Here is a 27,224-nt window from a genome sequence, read left to right on the forward strand (position 1 = left end):
ATACATGTATCAGTACTAAAATAATGTATTTTCTTTGCCATTTTTAAGATGAGTGAAATTGTTGGAACTGACATCAAACCACAAGGTGAAACTTCTTTGAACAATATGCTGGAGTTTGGATTGGCCAAGCACCTTGCAAGGTAAGTTTAAAGCGTTAAATGTTATTAAAGAAAGTCAAATGGAAACCATATTTTGTTTTTGAAATTAAAATACCCCCTTCCCCCTGAAACTTTAATCAACTTCATTTGCAGATTGGAGGAGATTGGAGCTGCGGCTGCCAAGGAGCACTCCCTGGAGAAGGCTCTGGAGAAGATGAAGCTTGAGTGGAAGGACATGATGTTTGAGATGATTCCATACAGAGAAACTGTAAGATCATTCTTACTCAAGAATTAAAATATTACATTGAAGTATATGTATGAAGAAAGAACTACCCTATGTTTATTTTTACGATGATCTAATTTTTGCTTAATTTTTTTATAACTTTGAAACTGCCAAAAAAAAATACAGTCACTAAAATTATATCTGGTATTGTTTGCTGTTGGAAAATTTTAAAATCGTTGAAAATGACTATCACAAACAAAGATTATAACATATTTACATAATTTTTTCAAATTTTAGTAAGTTTTTTTGCAAATTATGTTTATAGTGACAAGCTTTTTTTGAATTTTAGGGAGTGTGCATTCTGACTGCTCCGGATGAGATCCAGGTGCTGCTGGATGATCACATCGTGAAAGCCCAGACAATGAGAGGATCTCCTTTCATTAAACCATTTGAGCAGGAAATGAAAGAATGGGAAGAGAAACTTGTCTCCATGCAGGATATCTTAGATGAGTGGCTTAAGGTGAGAGGAGAGCAAGCAACATTTTATACACATATTGTTACATCTGTTTTTGACATTACGGTATATTAGCTATTGTTATCTTAACAAGAGTACTGCATATTGTGACAATAACTGGTACGATAGTTATAAAAGAAAAAAATGAGATAAAGTCAGTGAAAATATTTATACCTGTAGCAGTGATTTAATATTCATTGTTCACTTCATTCAGTGTCAAGCCACCTGGTTGTACCTGGAACCCATCTTCAGTTCTGAGGATATCCTGGCACAGATGCCAGAAGAGGGACGTAAGTTTGGAATTGTGGACAGCTACTGGCGGGACATCATGACAGAAGCCATCAAAGACACCCACTGTCTGGTGGCCACAGATCAGCCAAACATGCTGAGTCGATTCCGTGATGCCAATGTCTTGCTGGAGGAAATTCAGAAGGGACTCAATGCATATCTAGAGAAAAAACGTCTCTACTTCCCAAGGTAGATTAGTTTGACATAAAAAAAGTTTGTAAATTGTGGTTTATATAAATCATATGTTGAAGAACTAATAGATATATGTATTTTATTCTACAGGATAAGATGAAATACTTTTATTTGGTTCCATATTTTGAAGGTAGAATTGGTTTTGAAAATGTCTCTGGATTCTGATTTTAGATTCTTCTTCTTGTCCAATGATGAATTATTGGAAATTCTGTCCGAGACTAAAGATCCAATGAGAGTACAGCCTCACCTGAAAAAATGTTTTGAGGGCATCAGTCGACTGGACTTCAATGATGCGCAGGAGATTCTTGGCATGGTTTCAGCTGAAAATGAAATTGTGCCCTACAACACAAAAATCATTCCAGCCAAAGCAAAGGCAAGTGTTAAGTTACTGTGGCATAATTCAATATGGTGGCTCAATTTTTATGTACTTCATATCCCTCTTCAACAAACGTTTATCTCAAACAAATCATGAACACAGTCTTTATTAAAAAATAACCCACAAAATTAGATATACAGTTGAATAAACCTTTCAATAATTAAAAATTCATACAATTAATCACCCACAAAATTAATTTATTCCAAAAATTCACATTATTATGTGACATTTTAAGTGGATAAGTTTTAGTTTTTGTGTTTAATCCATTCTTTTCTTATATTTCCAGGGTATGGTTGAGAAGTGGCTTCTGCAGGTGGAGGATGTGATGATAAGCAGTCTGAGGAAGGTCATCATGGATGCAAACGAGGCGTACACATCCACGCCTCGAAACCGCTGGGTGCTGGAGTGGCCTGGTCAGGTGGTCATCTGTTCCAGCTCCATCTACTGGACCTCGGAGGTCACCGAGGCCATGAAGAAGAAAGGCGGGCTCGATGTACGCGGGAATTATTAACTTCATTTTGTTTACATTATATAAATATATATGCATTTATGGTATATAACACATAAGGAAAAAAAATAATGTTTTATCAATTTAAAAAACCTTGATTATAATTGTTTGATCATTTTAAGTTTTGATCTGTTGAAAGAATTTTTTATATTTTTTTGGATTATTTGTGTTGTAGGAATATCTTCTGACATGTAATGGTCAGATTGACCAGATTGTCGAGCTGGTGAGAGGAAAGCTAGAGTCCGGACACAGAGTGACCTTAGGAGCACTGACTGTCATTGATGTACATGGTAAGTGTGGGTTAATCTCAGGTCAAAGGGGGTAGGAGAACTTTACTGCTGCATCAACAATAAATATTTAGATATTTTCATTTGAAGAGTTTATCATGCTCCAGTATATATCTTATGAGGACAGACTTGTAATTAGTTCACTTTTTCTTACCCATGATAATATAAATCTGCTACAATTGGAGTATAGCTTTATCAGTGACTATACACTTACAAAGTAATTTTGTTTCAGCTCGAGACACAGTTAAGGAAATGGCAAAAGCCAAAGTAACAGATCCCAATGACTTTATGTGGCTCGCACAGTTGCGTTACTACTGGGAGAATGATGTCATTGTGCGTATGATCACCACAGATATCAAGTATGGTTATGAGTACCTGGGTAACTCTGGACGTCTTGTCATCACACCTCTAACGGACAGGTGTTACAGGTATGCTCTTTGGAGATCAGTCTCGTTTCTTTTACTTAATCTACTTAATATTACAATTAAATTTTGGTATCTCAAACTCACGTATCTCGAATACCATGGATATGCCAAAGTGATATTTAAAAATCCCAACCGCTCTTTTCTAACTTTTTACCTTTGTTTCTCAAACCTTAGATATCTTAGAAATTTTTCTCTGTCCGAGATAACAAGGTTTGACTGTAGTTTTGGTTTTCTTACATGTACCAACATTCATAATCATTATGATAAAATCAAGCATGCTTGGGTCACTTGATAAACATTTTGATTTTTCAGAACATTGATGGGAGCCCTGAAGTTAAATCTGGGAGGTGCACCAGAGGGACCTGCAGGAACAGGCAAAACAGAGACCTGTAAAGATCTGGCCAAAGCTGTGGCTAAACAGGTAGGTGAAAGGATGAAAAAGAAGGAGTAGGATTTTATCTATTAAATGTTTTTATCTTTTGATATTTTTTTTTTTTTATCCTTTTCCTTACACAGTGTGTGGTGTTCAACTGCTCAGATGGTTTGGACTACAAAGCCATGGGCAAATTCTTCAAGGGTCTGGCACAGGCCGGTGCCTGGGCTTGCTTTGACGAGTTCAACAGAATTGAGCTGGAGGTGTTGTCCGTGGTCGCCCAGCAGATTGCCAGTATCCAGCAAGCTGTGGCTGCTCACTTGAAGCGCTTCATGTTTGAGGGGACAGAACTCTCTCTGGACCCAACCTGTACTCTCTTCATCACAATGAACCCAGGTTATGCTGGTCGACAGGAGCTGCCAGACAATCTCAAGGTACAGACACTGAACACAATAAAATAATATTGGAGCTGTCTTTCTGACCTCTTTTGTATATAGTATGAATGCTAGCAAAGAAATGAAGTTGATTTTTGATCAAAAAGTGTTTGTATTTGTGCAGGTATTGTTCAGGACAGTGGCTATGATGGTTCCAGACTATGGAATGATTGGAGAAATTTCTTTGTACTCCATGGGTTTCATTGATGCTAGAAGGTCAGTGCTACAATTTGTCTATACTATATATATGCAATTAAATGCTGTAGAAAAATTGCTTTCTTCCACTTTAAAATTTTTGGTTATTTCATTATTCTATCCTTTTAGTTTGGCCAACAAGATTGTGGCTGTCTACAAACTGTGCTCTGAGCAGCTGTCCTCACAACATCACTATGACTACGGTATGAGAGCTGTCAAATCAGTCTTAACTGCTGCTGGAAATCTCAAACTGAAACAGCCAGACGAAAGTGAACCAGTCTTGCTTCTGAAGGCCATTATGGATGTCAATCTGCCCAAGTTCTTGGCCCAGGTCTGAATCAACTAATGTCTTGAATATTGATTTTACCTTTGGCAAAGAAATTGGTTAAAAACTAATGTTTTCAATGAAATGAACTGACAATTTTTAATGTGGTGATCTTTTGTTTCAGGATGTGCCTCTGTTTGAAGGTATCATCTCTGACTTGTTCCCTGGAGTGGAGTGCCCCAAACCAGACTACGGTGTATTTATGGAGGCCCTGAAAGAGAACACTAGGAAGAGGAAACTACAGTGTGTACCATGGTTCTTGGACAAAATCATTCAGGTACCTTGGACTATTATTCTTTTTAATATTCATATTTAATAGTTTCGCTTCCTGGAAAGATTAAAAAATGTATACTTGTAAGAGAACCTGATACAGTATCTGCACAAAAATTTAAAAACTATGATGACTTTTAGGTGTATGAAATGATCTTGGTACGTCACGGCTTGATGATTGTGGGAGAGCCCCTGGGAGGTAAAACAAAGGGATACCAGGTGCTTGCTGAGGCCCTAGGGGACCTACAGACCTCAGGACTGTATGAGGAATTCAAAACTGTCTACAGAATTATCAACCCTAAAGCTATCACCATGGGCCAGTTGTATGGATGCTTTGATCCAGTATCTCATGAATGGACTGATGGTTAGTCCTTTAAGATTCATAACATCATTCTATTCTTTCTAGATCTGAAACATTTATCAAGGTTTGTAAAACTTATCTATAGGGGATATGAAATGTTCTTTTATGTTGGTTTATAGGTGTTCTAGCCAATACTTTCCGTGAGTATGCCAGCAATCCAAACACGGACAGAAAGTGGATTCTGTTTGATGGCCCTGTGGATGCTGTGTGGATTGAGAACATGAACACAGTATTGGACGACAACAAAAAGGTAAAGCCCATCACCTAAAATTATAAAGAATGTATTCTGTTTCTGAATGACAGGAGAAGCTGAATGATGTAAAATATAAATTTCTGATATGATGATGCAATATTTTGACAGCTTTGTTTGATGAGTGGAGAGATCATCCAGATGAGCAACAAAATGAATCTGATTTTTGAGCCAGCTGATCTGGAGCAGGCTTCTCCAGCCACAGTCAGCCGCTGCGGTATGATCTATCTGGAGCCCCATCAGATGGGATGGAGGCCGTTCAAGGAATCCTACATGCAGTACGAACTCCCAGAGAAACTGTCACAGGAGAACCGAGACATGATCAACGATCTGTTTGAGTGGCTGGTTGATCCCTGCCTGGAGTATATCCGGCACAATTGTAAACTGTTTGTCAATGCCTCAGAGATGCACCTTGTGCAGTCCATGATGAGACTTTATACCTGTCTGCAGGACGAGATTAGGACTACATTGGAGCATACCCCTGCAGAGGGAGACGAGCCCAATCCAAATGCTCTATCAAATCAACAGGTACTCCATAACATTTCAGTAGCAAACTCATTTTATGAAAATATTCATCTTGTTTTATTATTTTTACATGCCCAAGTTGTAGACAAGTTTTGTACTTTTTGTATGCATTTTATTTCAATATATATTTAAATACTATTTAATAACTTAAACTAATAACTTAAACTCAATACTTTTATTTTTAGTTTAATCATCCTTTTAGCATTTTAAATCTTAAATATAATACTAACATCATGTTTACTCTTCTATAATTCAGAAATAACTTCTTAGAAGTGTAGACTTCTAAAAACTTTTGTAATTCCTCTCAATGGACTTTTGCACTGGATGGTCTTCTCTGTGATTTCAGATCACCCTATGGATGCAGGGCCTGTTTCTTTTCTCCATGATCTGGACAGTGGGAGGAACAATGGATGGGGACTCTCGTAAAAAGTTTGATGCCTATTTCAGAAACATTGTCAATGGCACTGATGCAAACCATCCCAAACCAAAGAGCTGTAAAATCTCAAAGGTAAGAGCTATAATACAAGTATACTATTTTCTTACTCCATATTCCCTATGTTATTTGTGCATTAAAAAACTTTTTGTTTGTATTACAAAATGTATTCTGCATCTTTTATACGCTATAACCCATATGTTAACGTACTGGATTCTCTTACTGGTAATTTGCAGAGCAACATGATTCCTGAGAGAGCCACCATCTTTGACTTCTGCTTTGAGAAAAAGGCTAGTGGTAGCTGGTGCGACTGGATGGACACCATTGACAAGTCCACGCTGGCTATTCCAGCTTCAGCCAAGGTCGGTAAACATTAACACAGGGAAAAATTCAAACTGTACTATCTGAAAACAATAATTTATTGTCTTGGAAAAACAAGTTTTTAAAGATTGCAAAATGTGTTTATGAAGTATGATTTTGCTTTTTATGAATGATGAATTTATTTTGTTTTCATTACATGTATCTAGGTCAGTGACCTGATTATCCAGACCTCTGAGACAGCTCGTCAGATCTTCTTCCTGCAGACTTATATAACACATGAACAGCCCATGTTGTTTGTTGGACCCACTGGTACAGGAAAGTCCGCCATCACCAACAACTACCTGCTGACTCTCCCCAAAGATGTGTAAGTAACGATAAAGTCAATTGTACATATTTTTGTAAAAAATTCCTTTTTTTGAGAGAGAAAAAAAGAGTGATCATGCCACCTTCCCCAAGAATTAAAAAAATGCACCTGTATACCAAAAAATTCAAGCGATGAAAGCTCTTAAAGAAGGGTAATTTTAAGTATAAGTATTTTGATGGTTAGATTCTTTTTGTTCAAAATACATAAAATAAATATTTTATCTTTTATTTTGTTGGAGAGGATTTATATAGGCAATGCCTGCTATCCCATCCGTTTATGTGATATATTGCATTATAAAATATTGTTTAAAAAAAAACCAAACATTTAGTCTAAATACTGTTTTGCAATTTATCAAAGGTTTGACAGAGATCTCACACTATTTTATAGGTACATCCCTAACTGCATCAACTTCTCTGCTCGAACCTCAGCAAACCAGACACAAGGCATTATCATGTCAAAACTGGACAGGTAATTATGGAGTGTGCTTGCAAGGGAGACTACTCTCAATAAATATTTATAATGACTGCAAATGGATTTTTATGCTTTTGAAAATTTTATTGATATGTGTAGGAAATTTCTTGTAGACAGTTGTACCATAAAAATAAGAATATTGATGTCATGCATTAATATAGTATTTTAGAGAAATGCAATCTTTTCAAAAATGTGTTCGAAAGACAAATTTAGATATTTAAAATAACATTTTTTCATTAATCAGGAGAAGAAAGGGTGTGTACGGCCCACCCATGGGGAAGAAATCAGTGGTCTTTGTGGATGACCTGAACATGCCAGCCAAGGAGAAGTATGGTGCCCAGCCCCCTATAGAGTTACTGAGGCAGTGGCTGGACCACAACCACTGGTACGACCCCAAGGACACCACCAAACTCTTCCTGACTGATGTGGTAAGGGCAGGGCTAAAGACTGAGACAAAGTGTGATGGATCAAAGTGCAAACTCATAAAGCAAAAGCAAAAAAAAAAGAAAAGAAATGATGTCAATTTTAAATGACCTTACTTTTTTGGAAAGTACATGTAACGTTATGTGAATTATTAGTTGTAAAAAAATCAGGCAATTCAGACTTGTATACAATTTTTTTCATGTTTTTTTAAATTTAATGAAGGAAAAGTATGAGGTACCTGGTAGTTGTTACCAGCAATCATTCTTTTTGAGAAAAAAAAATGAAATTATTTATAGATTGTAGGCAATATTACTAAAAGTTGAGATGGAATGTTAATTTTCAGCTCTTGGTGTCCGCTATGGGACCCCCAGGAGGAGGGAGGAATGACATTACAAGTCGCTTTACTCGCCATCTAAACATGATCTCTATTGACGAGTTTGATGACTCCACGTTAACACGAATCTTCACTAATATCACAGACTGGCATTTCGGCAAGGGATTTGATGCTTCATTTGTCAGGAATGGAAAGGTAATAAAAAATCCAAGATACTATCATCTGAAGTAGGGATTGTAATATTTTTTCTTTCTGTCAGTTTTTTAAGAGGCTTTTTTGGAAGGGGGGGGGGGGTGGTTAGAAATTACAGTCTAAAGATTGTTCCAGTATTGTTCATCCATAAAGGGACCATATCTATTGTTATTTGAATAATCATTGTAATAGATTTTATGCTAATTATTGTTCCTTATCTATTTCTTTTTATGGTAATATAGTTGATTAAATATTATATGTTTTATAAGGTTTTCCTTTTTCTTTTGTAATTACTAATTCCAATCATTTGTCACAAATAAAAACTTATATGCAACTGAAAAGTTTTGATAAAACATAGTCAGCATCCCTTTTACAGCTAATGGTCATTTAGAACAGAATGAAAGTTATGAAAGCAGGTTTCAGTTTTTTTATGTTTGTATATACAATGGCATGTAGTATGACAGATAAGAGATAAGAAATTCTGTGGTTTCAGCTCCTTGTGGCAGCTACCATGGCGGTGTACAAGGATGCAGTAACCAACTTCTTGCCGACTCCATCCAAGAGCCACTATGTGTTTAACTTGAGAGACTTTGCGCGTGTGATTCGGGGAGTGTTGTTAGTGCCCCATGAGAAAATGTCGGAGATCGATAAATTACACAGACTGTGGGTGCATGAAGTTTACAGGGTATTCTATGATCGTCTCATTGATAAACAAGACAGGTATGTGTAATTTTTATTTATATAATATTCATGTATATTAATATTTTTGTGTAATTAATGTATTATTGATTAATAATTATAATAGTCAAGACTCATTGGAAGAAATAGAACTTTAATCTATCAAACATGAAATATTTGAAAGAAGAGGTGTGAAGTTTTAATAGAATGTTCTCTTTGTATATTGTTTTGAATTTATTTTTCTTTCAGGGAAACATTTTTCCAGATTGTAAAGGAACAGTGTTCAAACCATTTTAAGGCCAACATAGATAAAATATTAGGCCACTTGTCCAAGAGCGGCTCAGTGGTAGATGACAATGTGCGTAGTTTGTTCTTCGGAGACTACATGCAAGCAGAGGGAGGAAAAGCTTACGATGAAGTCACCGATCTAAAAGAACTAACCTCCACAATGGAGAAGTATGTCCTATTCTAATTTCAAAACTCTACACAATTACACAGTCAAAACAGTTATGTCAGAATGTTTCACTTTATTGATGTTGTCTATCATTCACTCTATTTTTAAGTTGATTTTTAAAATATGCATGAAAACCAAGTAATAAGGGTAAATATGCCACTTCCTCACTTATGTTGATACATGTACATGCATGAAGACCAAATGTTAGAAATTAATGTGTCACATCTTCATTGTCACTATGTGTTTGCACAGCTACTTGGATGAGTACAATTTGGTCAGTAAGGCCCCTATGAAGCTTGTCATGTTCAAATTTGCCATTGAACACATTTCTCGAGTCAGCCGTGTTCTACTGCAAGATAACGGACATTGCTTGCTTGTTGGTAAGTACGGTAGTCTGTACTAAAGAAATATCCTTAATCAGGTCTCATTGAATTAAAGTTGCATGTAGATTTATATCTGTCATTTTATCAGTTTCACAAGTTTGATTATTAATATGCTTGATGGGTTTATCTGTACAGACAATTGGAATTTTTGGCAGAGTAATGCCCCTTGCATTTAGAAATAAACTCAAATATTTTTATTAAAGGCCCAATTTTTATCATTTTTACATAAATTTTGAGAAATAAATATTTGAAAAGAGAATTATTGTGAATAAGTAAAGTTATAATGCTTAAGAAATAATGTGTATGACCTTTGACCTGTAGGTATTGGAGGCAGTGGACGACAGAGTGCCGCTAAGCTGGCCACGTTTATGGCTGATTACGATTTGTTCCAAATAGAGATTACCAAAAACTATACAGCTAATGAATGGAGAGAGGACTTAAAGAGGGTAAACAAAATCTGATTGTTAAAACTGCATATGAGCAAAGAGCAACAGTATCTATACTAGCCAAGAGTTATTGATCCACACAGTTTCTTGTAACAGAGTGGGTCAAAAACCTTTGAATAGCAAGGATGGAGCAAGAGAGTCATATCTCAAGTTTGCTTCTTTTGATCTTATGTGATCATTTTACATGTACAAACGTATTTAAAATAATGCAAATGTTGTTTTGAAATTCAATGAAAAGTAACAAACACATTTTTTGTTTATCATAACTATATTTTGGTGTTATTAATTTCAGCTGTTGATGAAGGCTGGCAGTGAAGGGAAGCCCATAGTGTTCTTGTTCGCTGACACCCAGATTAAATCCGAGTCCTTCATGGAGGACATCAGTATGATCCTCAATACTGGAGATGTCCCTAATCTGTTTGCCTCTGATGAAAAAGCAGAACTGATAGAGAAGATGCAGGCCATCGCTCGTAATGAGGTAACGCCATTACATAGTTCTTAACAGAGTATTTGTGTTGAATTTGGTTTTTCCAGTTGAGTGTTTCATGAAACAGTTTGAAAATTCTGTGTAGGAATTAAAAGTGTGCAGTATGTTTATACTAATTCTAATGAAAGTCCATATATTAAGCTGGTTGAAAATAATTTGCTAACAGCCCAATATATTGATGTTTTTATTCATTTAGTAAATATCAATGTTGTGAAAATGCTTTTTTAAAAATCTTAGTTACCATTAAGCATTATGATGACACATCCATAACTTTTTTTTTTTTGAATATCAAAAAATATTCTCTGTTTTAATATTCTTTAAGTTTTATCTTGAAATCAAAAACTGTTTGAGTTTTTTTGATTTTGATCAAAATGAATAACACTGTATACAGGGTTATTTTCACCCCTTGTTATTTTTTGCCCTTCTACACTTGCAAATGGTTTTGTCCTGTCTTGAATTATAACAAAAACACAGTATGTTATAGATATTCTTTGTAATTAACACAGTAATTGAAAAATTATTTGAATTCGTCCAGTCATAATTAAATTAACCACTGATAACGAAGGCGAAAGGGGCAAAAATAAAATGGAGACAAATATTTCTCTGTATACAGTATATTGCATGAAACCCCAGGTATATAAGTTTTGTCTCTTTGTTATTACCCTTGTTTGTTGTAGTTGTGTTGAAGTTTTCTTTTATAATTGTATTAATCAATTACTGTTGATAACGTTTTTAATTAATTTGCTTTGAATGTCTTGCTTTTGTTATGCAGGAAAAGATAACGGTAAAGTTACCATAGTAACCAAAAATTCCTCCTCAATGTTAGCTAGTACTGTTCGTCTTTTATAGCCTGTTTATGATTCAAATACTGTAAATCCACTTTGACCACATAAACATTTCCAAATACCTGTTTAACTGAAGAATGTTTTATAAATGTAAACATGTCTAGAGGTTTCTTTTGTTAAAAAGATGGGCAAATTGAGTACAATTAGCTACTGCTGGATAAACAGTATTTGAACATGATACTAAATTCTTAAATGATATCAAAATGTGATAACAAACCATTTGCATGTCTGTTGATAATACATAATCATGTACAGTTATAAGCATGAAGTGTATATATACTCATACATATATATGTATTCTTTGCATACTGTGGAATCATCATTGTTCGTGGGGGACCAATGTTTGTGGCATTCATGGTTATATAAGAAATAGAACTTGCTACCAACGAAATTACATTGTATGTCCCTGCGAACCAGAAAAATTTTGGCTATACCCATAAACATTGATCACCACAGATATAAATGATTCCACAGTATATCTTTTACTTCATGTTGCATGCATCTTATTTGTGCACTATATATCTCTTGTAATCATATGTATATATATATATGACCATTTTACTGTATAATGTTTCACATTTTCAGATTCTGTAGCAAATTAATTTTTAAACATCGATCTAGTCATATTACTGCATGTGTATGTCAGTCTTTTATGTAGCTTTAGCCATGGTGTTGGTTCACAAAGTTCTTTACAAGAAATTTATTCCTATTTCACAAAATATTATTGCAATTCAATTAATTAAAAAAGCAATTTCAGTAAAAATATATTAATCTATTGAATAATGATATGAATATCTGGTAAGTAAAAAATTGCAGGTTCTTGGTTTTTATAAAATAGAGGTATTACAGAAAGCCAGTTATTAAATACATCATATTTAATTAGTGTATTATAGAACTATTTAGGAACAAATCTGAGACTACATGTATATTTTTATTAGCATGACCAAGAAGTTATTTTCTTTTTTTCTTGTTACATACAGAAAATGAATATCTTTTTCTATATGATAAAAACATTTATCTGCAATCAGAGGTTGAACCAAATCTTGGAAATACAATGTAGTTATCACTTATGACACCAGGTTAACACTTAACAGTATATTTGATTAAACCAAAATATGTATTAAAGTATGCAAATGTATTGGTACAGAATGTTCAACTTTTTGTACAAATGTATGAATGACCATGTATTTTTATTTGATACACAGATTAATAGATGCCTTTCTAATATCTTGTTAATCAACTTTAAGTATTTGACACACTTGTGTGATTTTATGTATCTATTGTAGCATGTTATTAAAACAAAATATATATAAAATCTTTCAGGGAAAGAAGATAGATGCCACTCCATTGTCTATGTACAACTACTTCATTGATAGAGTCAAGCAGAATCTCCACATTATCCTGGCCATGTCCCCTATCGGAGATGCGTTCCGCAACAGACTCCGGATGTTCCCATCCCTCATCAACTGCTGTACCATAGACTGGTTCCAGGTCAGTGACCCTTGACCTAAATTTTGCTAACATCTGATTGCTTGCAGACATTTGTGTTGTAGGATTACTGTAGATTCCTAAGTAAATGAAAGGAATTAATATCCCTGTAAAATTGAAAGAAGCACCACTTGCAACTTTTTCTAATCTTGCTCTTATTTTTCTGACAATTGTAAACTGCATCAAATAATTACAAAAGTTTGGAAATTTTATAATCTTGAGATTTAACACAAAATTTATTGCAGAATTATATATTTGTGTAAAATAATGAATCTACAATATGGTCAGTGTCTCTCTACCTTAATTTTGTTAGCACCTGAGGTGTTTGCAGATTTATGATATAGGTACGGTATATGGAATTTTAGCAAGTGCTCGCTAGCATCCGCTCTGTTGAAAAAGGCCTCAGACTTAATTTTGTTAATTTAACATGATTATAATTGTTCATAACTTAATTTCTATTTTAAATAAAAATACAAAACTTAAAGTTCATGTAAGCAAGTATGTAGGAAAGATATCTGGTTCAAAATTTGCAAAAATATGTGGTGGCTGGTAATTTACAAATATTGTGAACTAAAACAGTTTAATGATTATCTTTTTACAGTCTTGGCCTTCTGATGCTTTGGAAATGGTGGCCAATAAATTCTTAGAGGAGGTGGAACTAGAGGATAATATTCGTAAAGCGAGTGTGTCCATGTGTAAACATTTCCATGAAAGTGTTCAGGAACTCTCCATAGTGTAAGAATAAAATGAATATTCATGTCCCGATGAATCCTTATATTTTACAACATGCCTCAAATTTTTTTATTATTGTTCCCGATGATTAATTCTGCTTAGAATTGAAAGAAAGATAGGTTTTGAAAATCAGCTTTAATACTTCAATGAAGAATTAAAACAAGAGGAATTTTATTTTAAATTAAACTGTCATTCTCTTTCCTTTCAGATTTTTTGAGAGACTAAGAAGACACAACTATGTCACCCCCACATCATATTTAGAGCTTATCATGACCTTCAAGGCCCTCCTGGGCGTGAAGAGGGACGAGATCCTGACCCTCAGGAACAGGTACCTGACTGGGCTGGAGAAGCTGGAGTTTGCTGCCTCCCAGGTGTCCGTTATGCAGGAAGAGCTACAAGCCTTACAACCAGAGCTGATCAAAACCTCGGCCGAAACTGAAAAACTGATGATAAAGATAGAACAGGACACGGTGGAAGTGGAGGCCAAGAAGGAAGTGGTGGCAGCCGATGAAGCGGTGGCTAACGAAGCCGCTGCGGCTGCCCAGGCCATTAAGGATGACTGTGAGAGTGATCTGGCTGAAGCCATTCCTGCATTGGAGTCGGCCATTTCGGCATTGAATACTCTGAAGCCTGCAGATATCACACTGGTCAAATCCATGAAGGTACATGTACTAGTGTTGTTTTTATTAGTTGTGCATGGCAATTTGATTTATTGATTATGCAAATTAGAGATTAACAGGCAATGTAGATCAAAGGTTTTTATTTTTTAATGTGTTCATTTATGATTTAGTGATGACTTATAAAAATATATTTTCTAGAATCCACCTCCAGCTGTGAAACTTGTGATGGAATCTATTTGTGTCATGTTGGGCATCAAATCAGAGAGGAAACCTGATGGAACTGGAAAAATGATTGAAGACTTCTGGGGACCATCTCAAAAGTTGCTAGGGGACCTTAAATTCCTTGATCGTCTCAAGGGCTATGATAAAGACAATATTGCTCCACCCATCATCAAAAGGATCAGAGACAAGTAAATCTTCACTTTCATTAACAAAAAAACATTACAAGTTTAATGCTTAGCAAACCTTGTTTTTGTAATAATTGTAATCTGAATGTAAATTCAAATATTAATATGTGATCATTTATCCTTTTAAAGAAAGTAAATATAGATCTGTATACATGTTTATTTCAGGTACATTTCTAACCCTGAGTTTGACCCAATTCTGATTAAGAATGCCTCTACTGCATGTGAGGGTTTGTGCCGGTGGGTCAAAGCCATGGACATCTATGACAAAGTGGCAAAAGTTGTAGCTCCCAAGAAAGCGAAGCTTGCTGAGGCTGAAGGAGAATTGTCTGTTCAGATGCAGAAACTGGACGAGAAAAGAGCTCAGCTGAAAGAGGTACTGCAACACCACTTTCCCTTCTTAAGGAGCCATAGCCTTTCTATTTTGTCATTAAAAAAAAGAATGATTGGGTACTTGGGAACTAAAACTTAAGTTTTGCATTTTCTTCGTCTAATAGGTCACAGACAAGTTGCAAGCTTTGAACGATGAGTTTGAAGCTATGACACAAAAGAAGAAAGAGCTGGAGACAAACATTGATATCTGTGAGAAGAAGTTGGACAGAGCTGAGAAGCTGATTGGTGGACTTGGTGGAGAAAAGGACAGATGGACAGAGGCTGCTCGTCTGCTTGGTGAGAGAGTCACCAACATCACCGGGGACGTCCTTCTGTCGTCTGCCACTGTGGCATACCTTGGAGCCTTCACCATTGACTTCAGACAGGTAAAAATATCCACAGAAAGATCTAATGAATTCAAATTGAAAAAGCAAAGGAATAAAGGAGAAAAAGGATAATAATCTGGTGATTTGATGATTTTAATTGAGATGTATGCTCATGTCATGTCTGATGGGAGTCAAAAAATAACATATCTCATTGTGCAAAAAAGTAGCCAACATGTCTTTGTATTGTCAAAGTGTCTTTTCTCTGTGTGTTTGGAAAAAATATTGTATGAAAAAATGAATGTAAATTAGATATAGAATAATTTTACATGCATATGATGGCATCCAGTTACATGCTGTTATTCGTTTATAAATGTCTTTTCCAGGATGTAGTCAAAGAATGGCACAAGATCTGCATCAGTAAAGAGATCCCATGCTCGGAGAGTTTCTCCCTCAATGGAACACTGGGAAAGCCTGTCACAATCCGGGCCTGGAACATTGCTGGTCTGCCTGTTGATGCCTTCAGTGTGGACAATGGTATCATTGTCAGCAGCTCCAGGAGGTGGCCCCTCATGATTGATCCTCAGGGTAAGGGTTTCAGCTAGCTTGATTTTTCAGTCTTTTAGTACAACAGTATTTACCTAGCTTTGCCAAATTTGGGATAAATTTCTTCATGATGGTGTTTCTGCTTTATTAGTTCTTGTCTTGCATGCATATCTGTACTTGTAAAAACATCCAAGAACTTCAGGTTGCGGACAATTTATTAATTGCTAATTTTCCTCTCATTATGAATCCTTCTTCAGGTCAGGCCAACAAATGGGTGAAAAACATGGAGCGCAGCAATAAGCTTGGAATCATCAAGCTCTCAGATGCAAACTATCTGCGAACGTTGGAAAACTCCATTCAGTTTGGTACACCTGTCCTTTTGGAGAATGTAGGGGAGGAGCTTGACCCAATTCTCGACCCAATCCTTCAGAAGCTGACCTTCAGACAGCAGGGTGTGGACTACATCAGGCTGGGAGACAACGTCATTGAGTACTCCAAGGACTTCAGACTGTACATCACAACCAGCTACAGGAACCCCCATTACCTGCCGGAAATCTCTGTTAAGGTCAGTGCATGATTAGTAATCTGTTAAACCTTGAAAACTTCAAACTGATTTTTGTTGGTTTTAGGACTGACTTACTAAAAGTATTGTAAGATTCATGGTGAAGTCAATCCATTACGGTAACTTGAAAAACCTCAATATGATTAATGAGTAGAATTGAGTATGTCTTGTGAGAGTTTTAAAGGGTTATTGATTTTATGGTGTAAAAAACTATTATTAATAGTTAATCTGTGTATTTGGAGCTTTACAGTAACTCTTTAAGAAAAAAAGTAGCCGAGAAGAGTGTTTGAATATCATTCTGTCACGTTTACAGGTGTGCTTGGTGAACTTCATGATCACCCCACAAGGTTTGGAGGACCAGCTGCTGGGTATTGTAGCAGCTAAGGAGAAGCCAGAGTTGGAGGAGAAGAAGAACCAGCTGATTGTGGAGAGTGCAGAGAACCAGAAAAAGCTCAAGGAAATCGAGGACAAAATCCTAGAGGTCCTCTCAAGCTCAGAGGTAAGATTCAGATATATGGAAAGCTAAGAGTAGATGGTAAATGTGTTATGATGTGTTTAAAAAAAAACCAAAACATTATTTGCTAATCCTATGGTAGGTGTTTGCTAAATCAAATTTTCTTTTATATTGAATCACATATGTTAACATTTAATGACCCCCCCCCCCCCCCCCAAAAAAAAAGAAAGAAAGAAAAACAAAAAAAACCCGGCTTCCTAAGTACATGTAAATAATTGCCATAAAAATGTCTGTAATAAAATTACTTTTATTTATGAAAGTAAGTTTCTCCTGTCCTGCTATTTTAAAATGACAAGCCATTCATATTTTCAATATCGTTCATCTTTGAATTCAGGGCAACATTTTGGAGGATGAAACAGCCATCAAGATCTTGTCTTCGTCTAAAGTCCTGTCTGAGGAGATTTCAGCCAAACAGGAGATTGCTGTACAGACAGAGAAGGACATTGATGAGACGAGGAATGGCTACAGACCTGTGGCTATCCATTCCTCCATTCTGTTCTTCTGTATCTCTGACCTGGCCAACATTGAGCCTATGTACCAGTACTCACTTACCTGGTTTATCAACCTGTATTTACAGGTAAGTTTCCCGTGTGTGCTGTACCAAACGGTACCAAATCTATCCATGAACTAATCTCATTTTTAAATGAGTACATGTACATTTATCTCTAGAACGTTAAATTAACAACAGACCATGTAAGCTGATTTGAGTTGATGATATCTTAACTCAAACTCTCCTTTCTAAAAGGGAAAGCAATCTGATTGTTTTAAAGATTGAGATCAAAGAAAGATAACTCTGTTTGATATTCTTAAGAAAAGTTTTTTTATTATAGTAAATCACTAAGAAAAACCTTATCAATAAAGATTTAGGGTAATATTTATAAATGTATATTCTTGCTTATAGATCATTTATAATGATTTTTTTAAAATTTATTTTCTTTCAGTCAATTCAAAACAGTGCTCCATCTGATGATTTGGAGGAGAGAATCTTCAACCTAAACGACGACTTTACCAACAGCATCTATAGGAACGTGTGTCGCTCTCTGTTTGAGAAGGATAAACTCCTCTTCTCATTTGTGCTGTGTATTGGCATCATGAAAGGACAGTGAGTATAAAATTACTGATTCTTATTGAACACATGTCTTGTATCCCCTGACCCATGCAACACACATCTTTAAATAGTTATGTTTGAATATGAAGTTTGTATCTTAAGTGAATAACGCTTTTCATTTTCATTTGTGAATGATGTGAATATATGGCAAACATTATCAAAAATTTTTATCATTGGTTTTAGCTTATATACAATTTATTATTTATACATCTAGTATTTATTTTATTTGATTTCAATATCTTATGCTTCCTGATTATTTCATGGAATGCGCCTTTTAAGCACCCCGCCTGTTTTACTGGTATTTGCTTTTTGAACATGTACCTCTTTATCATATTTATGCATTTTCATGATTGCCATGAATATTTAATGTTATAATCACTGTTTTGTAAGACGTAATCAAGCTTTTCCTGGTTTGCCTGTATTTTTTGTATGCGTAGAGTAGGTATACATGTAAATGTATACGTATTAATGACCTATTTTTGAATTATTGCGTCATTAGATGTCTTAAGGACAAGCGGTAAGTTGTAGAATAGTCTACAAGTGTAGAGAGTACTATGTAACCAAGAGCTCACATGGCGGGGAAGGGGGGAGGGGTCACGGGCTGCCAACAGCCTCACACCATAGAATAGAGGGTCTATTCAGAACCATCAATGTTGCATGGAAACAGCTGATATCTAGACAGTAGACCAGAGCATGATTTACACATGTTGAACATCATTTAGTATCTTAGGAATGAATTTATTGCCAAGTATATATAAATATTTTTCAGTGCAGGACTTGCTTCTAAGTTAATGCTAGGCCATCATATCACTTGAACATTTAGCAACATGGTTTAAATCATCAGTGACCAATGAGATTGTTCATAATCCAGAATATATATTCTATAATCATGGCTAGCTTCAACGTATCATAATACGCCTGCTTGCATTCATTGATATCCTAGAATTACAGGCTTGAGAGAATAGAAAACGCATAATTATGCTTGATTGCCACAATATGTGTTAAAATAAGCTTGCAATGATGTAAAACACCAAAGCAACAATTAATCATGTTCAGTCAATTACACATATATTAAATCAAATTAGAATACAGCAGTAATTTTGATGCATGTACAGGAACACAAAATGAAACATGATGTCCTCAATTAACCTAATCATTTAATATCATAACTATATTTTTTTTCCCAGCCATTTTAATTCAGACATTAGTTAGACTTTTATGATATAAACATGGTTGTGGTTTTTATACAGAAAATGTTAGTGGATAAATCTTTCTTTAATCCTACCTGGAAATGTGGAACAGAAGTTTTTAACTCAAAATAATGATTAATAGTCCATTTATAGCTACAAATTTTCTCTAAGCATGTTTATCAGTTAGTATACCTGACCTTTTTTTTTGTACAATACATAGCTGAATTCATCCAAAATACATGTAGCTTAAAAAAAATTATTTCAGTGAAAATGTCATGTATGTTCATTTGTTTCTAATTTTCTCACTCTTCTTTTCTATTCTTTCTCCTTGAACTCTACTCATCTGTCTGTCTTTCTTTCCATCTTGTCACAGAGTGTTCAACCCAATGGGGTCACTGTAAGTCCATTTCAAATCTCATCATTTTAAGTTCATACATTTTAGTTTTAAGGTTAATTTTATGTTTGTTTAATGGCAGATACAGGATATATGTTAAATTTATCTTTGCTATTTACACCATGCAGTATTAAAAGATCATAAACTTTAATTTAAAAAAACCTTAAAAAAGAAAACATATTTCCTGTATCTGATTGTTGAAATTTGTGTATATATTCATTTAATTTTGTGTTGTTTCATGTTTACAGGGCTTTTAACGTATATCCAAACATTTTCTCATTCAAAACTTTTAAAGAAAAAATTATGTAATACTTGTACCAAGATCTTTATGAGACAATATGTATCATGAATAAGTTCCTAAATCAGCAGTAGTTTTCACAAACACTGACTTTTTGTAGGCTTCGAGTGGATGAGGATGTCTGGCGATTTTTACTGACAGGAGGCGTGGCCTTAGAAAACCCCAACCCCAACCCTGCACCAGAATGGCTGACAGAGAAATCCTGGGGAGAAATTGTCAGAGCTTCTAATCTACCAAACCTGAAAGGGCTGTGGGAGCGTATGTATTCCTTCTGATCAAATTAAACTGAGATTTTGATTTTGGTTGTTTTTGTTTTTGAATTTCACAATCCTGTTGACGATATTTAAATTTTTTGAAAAAGTTTATTAGTTTCCTGGAACATATGTACATTCTGTTGTTGATTACAGATGTCAGGGACAATATCAATGAGTGGAAGAAGATGTATGATTCCCTCACCCCACAGGAACACAAATTACCCTCCCCCTTTGATGTCCTGGTGGGACTGGATAAAATGGTGGTCCTCCGAGTGTTCCGACCAGACAAGGTGGTGCCTGCTGTCCAGGACTTCATTGTGGACAATTTGGGACAGTCCTACATTGAACCCCCAACCTTTGACCTCCCGGGGTCATTTGCTGATTCCAATTGCTGTGCCCCACTTATCTTTGTGCTGTCACCTGGTGCTGATCCCATGGCTGCTCTGTTGAAGTTTGGTGAAGACCAAGGGTTGTCTAGAGCAGACAACACCATCCAGTCTATTTCACTAGGTCAAGGACAGGTCAGTGAGAGTTCAAAGGTCAATGCCAATACACTGCAATTGAACTTTTTACAGTATGTTTATCCAAATTAATCCATTTCTTTTGGTTTTAGGGTCCAATTGCTGCAAAGATGATTGAAAAAGCCATTGTAGATGGAACCTGGGTAGTATTGCAGAACTGTCACTTAGCAACAAGTTGGATGCCCAAACTAGAGAAAATATGTGAAGAGGTTAGTAATTTTATTAAAGGAAAGAGTATTGTAACCATTATAACTTGTAATGGTTGTACATTAGTCAAATGATTTTAAGGTAGACCGTTGTTCCTTCATGGCATGTACTGGTAACTCAAATTGATTTGGATTATTTTTAAACTCAATAATGAAACTTGATCTGAATTTCTTAATAAATTTTGGTATTCATAGCATCACAAAACATTATTTCTTTTAAGATTTTATCATTTTTATACATATGAATATTGAAGCTTTGGCCTTTTATTTCAATTTAAAAAACTTTTTTACAGGTCATTGTACCAGAGGCGACACATGAAAGATTCCGATTATGGCTGACAAGTTACCCCAGTGACCAATTCCCTGTGTCCATCCTTCAGAATGGTAAAACCTGTTTGCTCTTACTTTCAGATATCTTTCCTTTTATTTTCTATACATGCACTTATTATTTCTATAATCCATTTTGTTACAAATACATGTATTCAGTGTTTTGATAAAAATATATTTCTTTTTTAGGAGTGAAAATGACCAATGAACCACCCAAGGGACTTAGGGCCAACCTTCTGAGATCTTACCTCAATGATCCTATCTCAGACCCCAGCTTCTTTGGAGGATGCAATAAGGTTAGCTGCAAAATCTACCAAATTGACATTAAAAATTGATCAGCAGAACTCAAAATTAAAAAATCAGACAGCCTGTCTCTAGTAATTCAGTTATCGCTGAAGATCATTTTGAATGTTTGTGGGAAAGGTGAGGATAAGAATAGATATTGACCACTGAAATTTATTTTAGTGTATATTTTTCAATTTCATTCTTTTCTCAGCCCCAGAAGTTCCACAAGATGCTGTTTGGTCTCTGCTTCTTCCATGCCTTGGTGCAGGAGAGAAGGAAGTTTGGACCTCTTGGATGGAATATACCTTATGAGTTCAATGAATCTGATCTGCGTATCAGCTTGCGTCAAATGTTGGTAAGTCAACTGTGATAAAGTACTTTAGAACAACTCTGTAGGTGACGAGTGCAGAGTTATCTTTCTTGAGCTATAGGTCGTTTCAATAACACTAGACATGACAGCTAGACATGTCTGATAGAGCTAGGTTGTAAAGGTGACTTGTTTAAATAACCCACTATCCTTTATTACCAAAATTTTAAGAGTAAGATTGAGTTTTGTTTAAACTGGTTACTTCTTACAACACTCAGTTCTCTCAAACAAGACAACAGTGCTCTGAATATTGCTTTATATCTGTATTAGGTGTCACCTTAACCCTTTCTTTGAAAATGCTAATTGTAAACGGTCTGTTTTGAAAAAAAAATGAAGTTGAAATCTCCATCTTTTGAGTACAACGTACATTTTATTAGCACACTGCCAGTATTATTCTATGCATATGCTGAAAAAGTGGTGTTCTCTTTAAAGCATTTCACCTTTCTGAATGGATTAATCATATGTTTAAGATTTAAATATTACATCTTCATATTCGCAATTTGCATTTCAAATTTTCTCATTCTATGACAAGTGCAGTCAGTACAGAATCTAAGTAGTACATAGTAGCTCTAGAACATTAGCCTGGAGCAATTTGGGACAATGTCAAATTGTTTCGAGATGTTTAGTTAAGCCCTCAGGTGATTAATATTTCAGTTTTACTGTAAGAGCTAGACCCTATTCAGATGATAATGTTTGCAATTTTCTTGTCATTGTGTACGCAATCAGGAAATTTATTCTTCATGTTCAGAAAGTGGCCTTTGGCTGTGAATGATATTTTGCTTATAGCAGCATTATAAATCAGAAATCTTAAAATATGGAGATAAAGATAAAAAATTATAAAAACTTTTGTATATAGTCCCATGTTAGTTTTTAAAAAAAATCATTTCATAGTTTTTTCTTTATGATATAAATGAATATATTTGGACTCCCATTTTGGTATCTTTCCCAGTTCTTATAAAATTTTATGACAAAATATCATATGTCACAGTTTTATTTTTTTATAAACTGATTAATAAAATTGGACCCTTTCATAATCTGTAGATGTTCCTGAATGACTACGACGAGCTTCCCCTCCCTGCTCTCACCTACTTGACAGGAGAGTGTAACTATGGCGGCCGAGTGACAGACGACAAGGATCGCCGTCTGCTTCTCTCCATACTCTCCATTTTTTACACAGAAAAAATCATCACCAACCCTGACTACAAGTAAACACAAGTTTTCAAATGCATCACATTCTATTAGAAATGGAGTCAATTTTTGTACTAATTTACCTTTGATTGCACTTGAAAAAATTTCAATTGGAATTTGGTTCATATAAGCAGAGTGTTGACTTTTATTCACTAATGTATGTAATTCTTGCTATTCTTGTATTCATATTCTTCATTAATGTTGGTTTGGGTCTTCATTTTCAGGTTCTCTCCCAGTGGTTTGTACTATGCCCCAGAAGAAGGTCCCCACCAGAGTTACATTGATTACATCAGGACCCTTCCCATTAATCCCCTCCCTGAGGTCTTTGGTCTCCATGAGAATGCTGATATCACAAAGGACAACCAGGAAACTCAGCTGGTAAAAACCATGTTTGAAATTAGTGGAAGCTGATCTAAAAAAATAAAAAACCTAGAAAAACATACACCATACATGTAGTAAATGTATTTTTTAAATGTCTTTCATCAATGCAAGTTTTTAAAGATTTTTTTCTTCATAATTTTAGTTGTTTGACAACATTTTGTTGACCCTTCCTCGCCAAGCCAGTAAGGGAGGCAAATCCACAGCTGATGTCATCCAGGATCTGGCTGCAGATATCCTTGGAAAATTGCCAAAGGACTACAATTTGGAATTTGTACGTACACATTTCTTCTGCCACTACTGCTATTTGATAAATGTAATGCATTTGATGTACAGCAGTTCAGAAGGCTAACATACATTTTGTTCCAAAATATTTTTTTGCAAACTGCAGGTGATGAAAAAGTACCCTGTGTTGTACAATGAGTCCATGAACACTGTGTTGAGACAAGAACTCATCCGCTTTAATCGTCTGACCTCTGTGGTCCGCGCGTCCCTAATCAACCTCCAGAAAGCCATCAAAGGACTGGTGGTCATGTCTGCTGACCTGGAGGAAGTGTTCCAAAGCATGCTCATCGGAAAAGTCCCCTCGGTCTGGGCCGCCAAGTCCTACCCCTCCCTGAAGCCCTTGGGAAGTTACATCAATGATCTCCTAGCCAGGTAAACTTGTGTATTAAAAATCTATGTCCAAGCTGTATTTTCAGTGGTTATAAATTTGTTAGTGCCTAAAAATAAAAGATACATACTCATTTATTTAGATACATTTCACTGTTTTTAGGCTGAAGTTCTTTGCGGACTGGATTGACAATGGTGCCCCTCCCACTTTCTGGCTCTCAGGATTCTACTTCACTCAGTCTTTCCTGACAGGTTGGTCAATAGTTACCAGTATCTTACATTCTATATGTGCTGTATCATTGTTTAGTCTGTTGTATCAAGTACTATTTGTTTGGGTTTTTTTTAAACTAGGTGTGTCCCAGAACTATGCCAGAAAGTACACAATTCCCATTGATACAGTCGGGTTTGAATTTGAAGTGCTAAAGGAAGAGAAACTCATGGAAAACAAACCTGAGGATGGTGCTTATGTATATGTGAGTAGATTTCTATGTTCTGAAATGAATTAATTCAATTTATAAATCTATTTTTTACACTTGTAGATTTTACAATACATAGAAAATATATACATGTATTTGCAAATATGTAAACAATTTTGATGTTTTAATTAGATAAAGATTAAAGTCACTCATAAAATATTCTGATGTCCTTGGAATCTCTTTTATCCAACACAGTCTGGAGTTGGTGTATAATCTTGCTATATTATATACCGGTATATAAATATGACATTGTGACAATTTGATGTGATGTTGACCTTGCTTTTCCCAGGGCCTGTACATTGAGGGAGCCCGCTGGGATAGAGACACCATGCTGCTGGGAGAATCCCTCCCCAAAATCCTCTTTGACCAAATGCCTTGTGTATCCTTTTCAATACATTTTTGCATCATTAAAATTGCTTGGCTTTGGAAGGCAGTAACTTTTTGTTGTAGTGAATTGTATATTGTTCTGAGTTCATAAGCCCTGGGGTTTTTTTTATTCAGGGGAGAGTTAAACTTTTCATAACTTCATAGACATCAGTGACAATACAATATATAATACATGTATTTGTTCAAAGTGGTCAAAGTATTATTTGATATAAAATTTAAAGTTCCAGTTACACATATTAAATATCTATTATAAATATAACTTTTACCGTACCTTGACCGCTATGTAGATCTGGTTGCAGCCCAACAGAGTAGAGGACTTTGCTGTAAAGAAGACTTACCGCTGCCCGGTCTACAAGACCAGTGCCAGGAGGGGGGTGCTCTCCACCACTGGTCACTCCACAAACTTTGTGCTATTTATAGAAATCCCCACAGACAAATCGGAGAATCACTGGATCAATCGGGGCGTGGCAAGTCTGTGTCAGTTGGATGATTAGGCAGTGATACATGGATGTTGCTTCAAAAACTTTTTAAAGTATTATGTGTAGATACATGTATTGCTTGTTATTATGGTGTTTTTTTTTAAGATATGTGCACATGGATATTTTGTCAGTTTTTAATACAGACTTTTCACAAAATTGTTAAATGAATTCATGTTGTGTTGTTGTGCCAATCCATGATTTTTTTTTTTCTGAATCCAACAGATATATTTTTAATTATCAGTGCATTTACAATAACATGTATTTGAACCAAGTTGAATACACTTGGAATAGATATACTTATCTAATGATGCTGCTGATCTAAATGAGTCATCTAGTGATTTATAACTATCCATATTTATAACTTAATTTATTTCACATGACTGTGTTTGTCTTTTGAATTGATTATACTGTAGCTGTGCCTTGTTGAAAACTATGAACTGTGATTTTACCGTCCATGAAAGCATCCCTCCATTTGCCTATTGATTTAAGCAGGGATTTATGTTGTGTGTGTATACATTAGGAGAGCCCTATATTTGTAATCCCTACAGCTGTTTTGTGCTGAAATCAGTCAGTCTGTGATATTCCAATATTAATGTAACATATACTAATTTTTTTTGTTATTTACTGTTTTTAATGATGTAGGAAACATTCCGTCCCTGTATCAAACAAACTATGAGGGTCTATTCATGTCTCAATTTTTTTCGTCTATTAAATTCTATTTTCCTATATTGTTTTATTCTAAAATTATTTACAAGAAATATATATATTTTAAAACTCATCATCTTCATTGATTGTTAGAATTGTGTGTTTTGCTGTTAACCCCCAAAATACTTATTCACTGCTAAAGTAATATTGTATACAAACACTGGAACTTTCTATTTCATTTGATGAAATGATCATATGCAATTTCTGATTTATTAATGCAGTCTTCCTACTACTGTTTTATTCTACAAAGTAATTCTTGATGACTGCTGTTGAATCATCTTTGCCTGTCTGTCCATAGTCTTGTTGTTTGATACTGTTGGCTGTGAATAAAACATACACAAATTTAATATTTCTTATTAGTTTACGGTATATGAATTGTGTGCGTAAAATGACTATATACATGTACTAGTGTATGTTTTTGAACATGCACCATTCCTTTCACCAGTATATATTTTTATGCAATCTTCATTGTTTATGCATGCCTCCTTAGCTCAAGCATTGGGTACTTTGTGTTCTTTTTTCTCAAAGGAGCTATCTTCTTTCTATGTACTTAGGAGTTTTTCAAGGAGTATGGCATTTAGACCTCAAAGTTCCAAAGATTTAAGGTCACTGACAAATAAATCCTAAGTCATTGGTTACATAAACCAGTTCATTCTGAATGGTTGATTATACTGAAATGCTTTACCTTATAGAAATCTTTGCACATGCAAAAAACATGACTTTAGATGTCCATATTTTGTCAAATACACCTGTATTTTAGGGAATATATAGTACAACACAGTGGTAAATATATGCATGAAAATTGAGAGATTTTTCCATATTTACTATGGCTAGTTGATACGTGTACCTCAAAATTAAGTCCAAAAATGAGTCAAATTATTTAGTTTACTGCAATCTTAATCACATTAGCAGCATATGCAACCAATATTCATCAGATTTTGATCGATAGGTTATGTACAGGAGAGCACCACATTGACAGTCTGAATAATTGTTTAATGTCCTGGTGTACCACA

General features: G+C 35.1%; 1 protein-coding gene across 2 annotated transcripts in view; it reads left to right on the top strand.

Annotated features, from left to right (window-relative positions):
- LOC128166319 (dynein axonemal heavy chain 3-like) overlaps positions 1–26,558 on the top strand; it is a 33,790-nt gene extending 7,232 nt beyond the window's left edge. Inside the window, exons 20-72 of one of the 2 annotated variants that reach the window (XM_052831416.1) lie at positions 49–140; positions 252–366; positions 671–841; positions 1,050–1,312; positions 1,487–1,688; positions 1,978–2,184; positions 2,375–2,489; positions 2,719–2,914; positions 3,224–3,332; positions 3,428–3,718; positions 3,843–3,934; positions 4,043–4,244; positions 4,363–4,515; positions 4,650–4,872; positions 4,989–5,119; positions 5,231–5,647; positions 5,991–6,152; positions 6,314–6,439; positions 6,605–6,762; positions 7,150–7,230; positions 7,478–7,661; positions 8,000–8,185; positions 8,676–8,902; positions 9,110–9,316; positions 9,567–9,694; positions 10,019–10,143; positions 10,436–10,621; positions 12,799–12,966; positions 13,565–13,698; positions 13,904–14,357; positions 14,514–14,725; positions 14,888–15,095; positions 15,217–15,477; positions 15,801–16,002; positions 16,218–16,525; positions 16,836–17,021; positions 17,371–17,613; positions 17,978–18,138; positions 18,644–18,661; positions 20,127–20,284; positions 20,434–20,801; positions 20,894–21,010; positions 21,301–21,391; positions 21,524–21,630; positions 21,831–21,974; positions 23,028–23,191; positions 23,399–23,552; positions 23,698–23,826; positions 23,944–24,209; positions 24,328–24,416; positions 24,516–24,637; positions 24,930–25,019; positions 25,315–26,558. In XM_052831416.1, the coding sequence (XP_052687376.1) occupies positions 49–140; positions 252–366; positions 671–841; positions 1,050–1,312; positions 1,487–1,688; positions 1,978–2,184; positions 2,375–2,489; positions 2,719–2,914; positions 3,224–3,332; positions 3,428–3,718; positions 3,843–3,934; positions 4,043–4,244; positions 4,363–4,515; positions 4,650–4,872; positions 4,989–5,119; positions 5,231–5,647; positions 5,991–6,152; positions 6,314–6,439; positions 6,605–6,762; positions 7,150–7,230; positions 7,478–7,661; positions 8,000–8,185; positions 8,676–8,902; positions 9,110–9,316; positions 9,567–9,694; positions 10,019–10,143; positions 10,436–10,621; positions 12,799–12,966; positions 13,565–13,698; positions 13,904–14,357; positions 14,514–14,725; positions 14,888–15,095; positions 15,217–15,477; positions 15,801–16,002; positions 16,218–16,525; positions 16,836–17,021; positions 17,371–17,613; positions 17,978–18,138; positions 18,644–18,661; positions 20,127–20,284; positions 20,434–20,801; positions 20,894–21,010; positions 21,301–21,391; positions 21,524–21,630; positions 21,831–21,974; positions 23,028–23,191; positions 23,399–23,552; positions 23,698–23,826; positions 23,944–24,209; positions 24,328–24,416; positions 24,516–24,637; positions 24,930–25,019; positions 25,315–25,521 (9,510 nt within the window). In that variant the 3' untranslated portion in view covers positions 25,522–26,558. The remainder of the gene's footprint in view (positions 1–48; positions 141–251; positions 367–670; positions 842–1,049; positions 1,313–1,486; positions 1,689–1,977; positions 2,185–2,374; positions 2,490–2,718; positions 2,915–3,223; positions 3,333–3,427; positions 3,719–3,842; positions 3,935–4,042; positions 4,245–4,362; positions 4,516–4,649; positions 4,873–4,988; positions 5,120–5,230; positions 5,648–5,990; positions 6,153–6,313; positions 6,440–6,604; positions 6,763–7,149; positions 7,231–7,477; positions 7,662–7,999; positions 8,186–8,675; positions 8,903–9,109; positions 9,317–9,566; positions 9,695–10,018; positions 10,144–10,435; positions 10,622–12,798; positions 12,967–13,564; positions 13,699–13,903; positions 14,358–14,513; positions 14,726–14,887; positions 15,096–15,216; positions 15,478–15,800; positions 16,003–16,217; positions 16,526–16,835; positions 17,022–17,370; positions 17,614–17,977; positions 18,139–18,643; positions 18,662–20,126; positions 20,285–20,433; positions 20,802–20,893; positions 21,011–21,300; positions 21,392–21,523; positions 21,631–21,830; positions 21,975–23,027; positions 23,192–23,398; positions 23,553–23,697; positions 23,827–23,943; positions 24,210–24,327; positions 24,417–24,515; positions 24,638–24,929; positions 25,020–25,314) is intronic. The other variant, XM_052831417.1, reaches the window with a different exon arrangement.
- Positions 26,559–27,224: the final 666 nt, after the last annotated feature.

Source organism: Crassostrea angulata, chromosome 10 (assembly GCF_025612915.1).
Source record: "Crassostrea angulata isolate pt1a10 chromosome 10, ASM2561291v2, whole genome shotgun sequence".
NCBI classification, from domain to species: Eukaryota; Metazoa; Mollusca; class Bivalvia; order Ostreida; family Ostreidae; genus Magallana; species Magallana angulata.